The following is a 6,004-nucleotide window of genomic DNA, read 5'->3' on the forward strand; positions in this document are numbered from 1 at the left end:
CTGGATGAATTACTTACTATGACCAGTAGGTAGCTTGATGTGGGAGATAAGTAGCTATAGCATTTAGTCAATATGGTGGCAATGGCTGGCTGGGGAATGGTGACCCAAGGGGCTGTGGCGTTGGCTACGAGCTGCACATCCTAGGCACCTAGAGAGCACACAAGGAACCAGCGGGCTAAGAAAGCCTTCAGATTCCCGACTCGCTCAGTGCAGGGCTGGAGATTCCCGAAGGCCTAGGGTAGCTCTAAAAGTATCTTTGATCCTCCTACCAGCCAGAGGGGCGGATGTGGCTGAGGAGAACCAGAGGCTCGAATACATTTGAGGGATCACGGGGTTGCAGAATGAAGATTAAAATGCTGCACAACCTTGCTCAGGTCTCATGCAACAGGGAAGGGCACTTTGGTTTGGGACGGATCACAGGATGGGAGACATCTGGATAGAACTTTGAACACCAGCACCTCCTGGATCTTCTGGTGGTAAAGGCAGCACCCCTTGTCTTCAGTCTGAGAAAACTAGTCTTTCCCCAGCACAGAAATCTTTCAGTGACTTTGCTTGCTCACCCAGAAGGAATGCACCCAGGATACACCCCATCACCTCATTTCCTCCAGGCCTATAATGAGGAATTATATCACTAGGAGCCTAATAGTCAAGAAAGGACAAAGTGTACCCCAGGAGGGAGATGGTTTATACATTAGAGGAGTTGCAGGACAGCCGGTGGTTTGTGTGAGTCTAGGTTGCATCCCAGGGAGTGAGTAGATTAAGGAGACAAAATATAAGATTAGGCTGGGAGGCAGTGGCTCATGCCTGTAGCCCTGCTTTGGGAGGCTGAGGCAGGTGGATCGGCGGGCCCGGGGTTCCAGAGACCGGCCGCAGGCAGCGCCTTCAAGGACAGCACCAAAAAGAAAAAAAAAATAAATAAAAAATTAGATCAAGCCAAACCTTGGCCTGCAAGTACACCAACAGTAGAATTGTGGTAGCAGAGCACCTGGAGTAGGATTACAGTCTAGGCTAGTGAGTACAACCTAGATCAGAAGTCAGCCCAACCTACAAAAAGAAGCTGAGATGCTAGCCGCCCTGGAAAGCTAGGGAGAGAGCAGAGAAGAGGAACCCTTCCACCATAGATTTAAAGCTCCTATAGTAGTTCATCCTCTATAGGCTGGAATGGTATAGGATGTACCAAATACAATCCCAAGCTACTTGCTTTCCACCAGCTCAATGGATTTCCGCGTCAAAGGGGAGAGTTTCCTAGGAGATCCAGTGGGTCCTGGGGCATGGTAATGTCAAGGGTAAGCTCCTCTAAAGAAGAAACAGAGTTGCACAAGGCCTTATATTTGCCTACTATAAAGGAGGAAATACAAAATCTTTGATGGGACTCTGGATTTTTTTTTTTTTTTTTTGGGACAGAGTCTGGCTCTAGCCGTGGCCCAGGCCTAGGCCTTGATGGCACGATCTCAGCTGCACTGCAAGGCTCCGCCTCCCTGGAGTTCATGCCATTCTCCCACTGCCTCCAGCCTCCTGGGTAAGCTGGGACTACAGGCGCCACCACCGCCCAGCTAATTTTTTCCTCCATTTTAGTGGGGGAGCCAGAGGTTTTTACGTGGTCGATCTCTAGCACCATGTGACCACCCACCTCAGTCTCCCAAGGTACTGGGGATTACAGAGGCGTCGCCAGCGCCGGCGGGACTCTGGATTTTAAAGGCCAGCCTATGCACATTGAGACCCTTGGTAGAGCCAATAGTGCCAATGAACTTTGGGACAGGTTCTTTATGATAAAGCTCAGGAAGGAGGCAGCCCTCAGGCATCAGTGCCATGAAAGCTGAAATCATGAAAAGCATCCCCAAATGAATGGGGACTACATCTAAAAAAGCCCCTTGAAAAATGTTAGAGTGCATGCAGTTTGCAGCACAGCCAGTCCCCAAACATGAGATTTTACTGGAACTAATCAGCATGGCCCCTGGCCTGGTGTGCATCTTCAATCTCCAAATGCTTTCTTTTCTATTTCGCTAACTAAAGATAGTTGGAAATAGTGTGCCTTGGTGTAGCAGGGACAGCCGTACACCTTCACTCTGTTGCCTCGGGGCTTTGCCGGCTCTCACGATGTCAATCATAATCTAGTCCAAAGGGTCACTGATCATCTTGACATAGTTCAGAACATTAGTCTGGCCCATCACATTGATGACATTATGGTAATTGGCCCCAGTGAGCAGGCCATTGCAAGCACTCTAGTTTCTTAGTAAAATATTGTATGCCAACTGAAGGGGGTACACTTCACAAAAACTCAGCAACATGCCATGTCAGTGAAGTTTCTAGAAGATCCATTGGTGGGGGGGGCATGGCATGTCAGGATATTTCCTGTAAAAGGAGAGACAAGTTGCTGTACCTTATACTGCCCACTACAAAGAAAGAGGCAAAATCTTTGATGGGACTCTGGATTTTTGAGCCAACACATACCACATTCAGCTGTGCTTGCTGCTCTATCCATTTACTATAAAACCCATAAGACTGTAAGTTTTGAGTGAGGCATGGAGCAAGGTGAGGCTCTGAAACAGGTCCAGGCTGCAGAGCAAGCTGCCTGTCACATGAGCTTAAGACTTGGAAGTGACTGTAGCAGATGATGCTGTATGGAAAAGCTCCAACAGGAGAATCACGGTACAGTTACTGACCATTAGGTTTGAGATTAAGTCATGCTTCTTCTACCAAGAACTAGTCACCATTTAAAAAACAGCTCCTGGCCAGGCACAGTGGCTCACGCATGAAACCTCAGCAGTTTGGGAGGTCGAGGCGGGTAGATCACCTAAGGTCAGGAGTTCAAGACCAACCTCGCCAACATGGTGAAACCCCATCTCTACTAAAAATACAAAAATTAGCCGTGCTCATGATGGCGGGTGCCTGTAATCCCAGCTACTCAGGAGGTTGAGGCAGGAGAATTGCTTGAACCCGGGAGGCGGAGGTTGCAGTGAGCCGAGATCACACCACTGCACTCCAGTCTGGGTGACAAAGCAAGACTCTGTCTCAAAACATAAATGAATAAAAAAATAAACAGCTCCTGGTTCACAACTGGACACGGTGAAGGTGGAATGCCTGACTGTGGGACACCAAGTGACCCACGCAACCAGAAGTAGATGTGATCTGATCCACCTGATTGTAAGATTGGACATGCATGGTACTGTTCTATTGTTTTTCTTTTCTCTCCCTCTCTCAACCAGTTGCCAGCACTAGGAATGGCATTCTATTACTGAATAGCATATATAAAATCAGGTCTGAGCAAGTCCAGAAGGCACAAAGAAATTGCATGAGCAGGTGGTTCAAATTCCCAGGGCACCTACCCTTATTGCTTCACTGTTTCTTCCTCTACCCAATTTGCTGAAGTTGCTATGACCAGTTAACACAGAGGAAAAAGCACAGACATGATTTCTAAATGAGTCTGCATTGGCCGGGCGCAGTGGCTCAAGCCTGTAATCCCAGCACTTTGGGAGGCCGAGACGGGTGGATCACGAGGTCAGGAGATCGAGACCATCCTGGCTAACACGGTGAAACCCCGTCTCTACTAAGAAATACAAAAAACTAGCCGGGCGTGGTGGTGGGCGCCTGTAGTCCCAGCTACTCGGGAGGCTGAGGCCGGAGAATGGCGTGAACCCGGGAGGCGGAGCTTGCAGTGAGCTGAGATCCGGCCACTGCACTCCAGCCTGGGCGACAGAGCCAGACTCCATCTCAAAAAAAAAAAAAAAAAAGAGTCTGCATGGTACCTCAGCACAACTACAAAGAGACAGCTACTGCATTATAGCCACACTCAGGGTGTCCCTGCAGGACAGCGATGAAGGTTCTGTCCCAGCGGGCAGAACCTCTGACTGTGTGGATTATCCACTTGCACAGAAGGAAAGATGACCTGAGGGGCAGATCCACACTGACTCATGAGCAGTGGCTAACAAGTTAGGGGCTGGTTAGGGGTTTACAAATCACAAGACTGAGAGACGGGTGATGAGCAGGTATAAGGGAGAGAAATATGGATGGGCTGCTTGAAATGGGCATAGGTGGTGAAGCTAATTTTAACACGCACAAGTACCGAGAGGGCATCTATTGTGGAGAAGCCCTCAGTAATGAGGTGGACAAGGTGACCCATCCTGTAGATGGCAACTTCTATTCCCAGCTACCCTGGCTCTTGCTTAATGGGCCCGTATACATGCTATGGTGGCAGGGATGACTGGCTATGTCTGGTGTGGTAGGCAGAGTAACAGCACTCCAAAAATGTCCATGGTCTAATCCTTAGAACTAAATATGTTGCATGGTACACGGCAAAGGGTGAATTTTTTTTTTTTTTTTTTTTTTGACACAGTCTTGCTCTCTCACTCAGGCTGGAGTGCAGTGGTGCGATCTCAGCTCACTGCAACCTCCACTTCCCGGGTTCAAGCGATTCTTCTGCCTCAGCCTCCCAAGTAGCTTGGTACTACAGGTACCCACCATCATGCCCAATTAGTTTTTGTATTTTTAGTAGAGACCGGAGCCACGTCGCTGGCTCAGGTTTAACTTCAACTCCTGACCTCAAGAGATCCACCCGCCTGTCTCCCAAAGTGCTGGGATTACAGGCGGGAGCCAGCCCGCACCAGCCGCAAAGGGGTAGCCCAAGGCAGAAGATGGAATAAGGCTGGGTTAACCCAGGTGACATTAAGCAACAGGGGAGATTGGTCACGAGTGGCCTGCCTGCCTGTAATCCTCCATGCACTTTGGGAGGCTGGAGGCGGACGGATCACTGCAGGTCAGGAGATCAAGACCACCCTGAGCACACTGTGAAACCCCGCTCTCTACTAAAAATACAAAAATACAGGCATTACACCAGACGATTTGCTAATCAATCTCTGTCACGCCAAGTGAAGAGAGCAGTCTTTTTCTTTATTCTTTTTCCTTTCTTTCTTTCTTCTTTTCATCTCCACTCTGTCAGTCTTAGTCTGAGTGCAGTGATGATCTCAGCTCACTGCAACCTCTGGCCTCTTGGTTCAGCCCAGTGATTCTCCTGCTCAGCCTCCTGAGAAGCCTGGATTGCGGGCGCCTGCCACCATGCCCGCCCAATTTCTATTTTTGGTAGAATCATTTCACCTGTTCGCCGCTTGGTCTCGGGTCCTGATTCTCTCAAGCGGACCTGCCCACCTCACCTCCCAACGCTGCTGGGATTATGGTGTGAGACACTGGCGCCCCGCCCAGGAACACACTGGTCTTAAAACAGGCCCTGCAACCAGAAGAAGCTGACTGGGCAGAATAGAGTTACAGCCAGTGGGAGACAAACTCCTGCACAGCTGTTGATGGGTAGGAGGCAGCACACGCTTGAAATCAGTGGCCACATTGGTCCCACCTCTTTGACAACCTGGGAATACACAGCCCAGGGACCGATGGATATGGGAGTAGCTTTTCACCACTATTCTCAATTACTCACTGGAGGAGTTTTGGCTTCCTATCCCCTCAATTTTGTGTTCAGTGTGTGAGCTTAATGCTCAAAGGAGGAACACTCCCTCCAGGGAATGTGAATATGACTCCTTTAGAATTGGAAGTAGAGAGGCCAGGAACGGTGTGGCTCACTTGCAATCCCAAAAGCCACCCCGGGAGGCCGCAGGTGGTGGATCACTTGAGGTCAGGAGTTTAAGACCAGTTCACCACCATGGTAGAAAACTCACCCCTACTAACAATACAAAATTAGTCTGGGCATGCATGGTGCATGCCTGTAATCCCAGCTACTTGGGAGGCTGGGGCATGAGAAGCACTTGAACCCAGGAGGCGGAGGTTGCAGTGAGCTGAGATCACACCACTGCACTCCACCCTGGGTGACAGAGCGAGACTCTCGTTTCAAAAAAAAAAAAAAAAAAGAATTGGAAGTAGAGTGTTCTCCCTCAGTCATTTTGAGGTCTGCATGTTGCTTAACTAAAAGGCAGAGAAAGAGGGTCAACTGTCCCAGCCTGACAGGGTGATTAGCTAGGGATTGCCGAAGAGCAATACGTAACTGAACGAAGTACAACAA

The 6,004-nt window shown here is 49.3% G+C and overlaps 1 protein-coding gene across 1 annotated transcript in view; it reads right to left on the reverse strand.

Moving 5' to 3' along the window:
• Positions 1-1,065: 1,065 nt before the first annotated feature.
• The window catches only part of SLC9A1 (solute carrier family 9 member A1), a 60,710-nt gene continuing 55,771 nt past the window's right edge, over positions 1,066-6,004 (reverse strand). Inside the window, exon 7 of the mRNA XM_031664219.1 lies at positions 1,066-1,082. Coding sequence (XP_031520079.1) covers positions 1,066-1,082 — 17 coding nt within the window. The remainder of the gene's footprint in view (positions 1,083-6,004) is intronic.

Source organism: Papio anubis, chromosome 1, assembly GCF_008728515.1.
Source record: "Papio anubis isolate 15944 chromosome 1, Panubis1.0, whole genome shotgun sequence".
Taxonomy (NCBI): domain Eukaryota; kingdom Metazoa; phylum Chordata; class Mammalia; order Primates; family Cercopithecidae; genus Papio; species Papio anubis.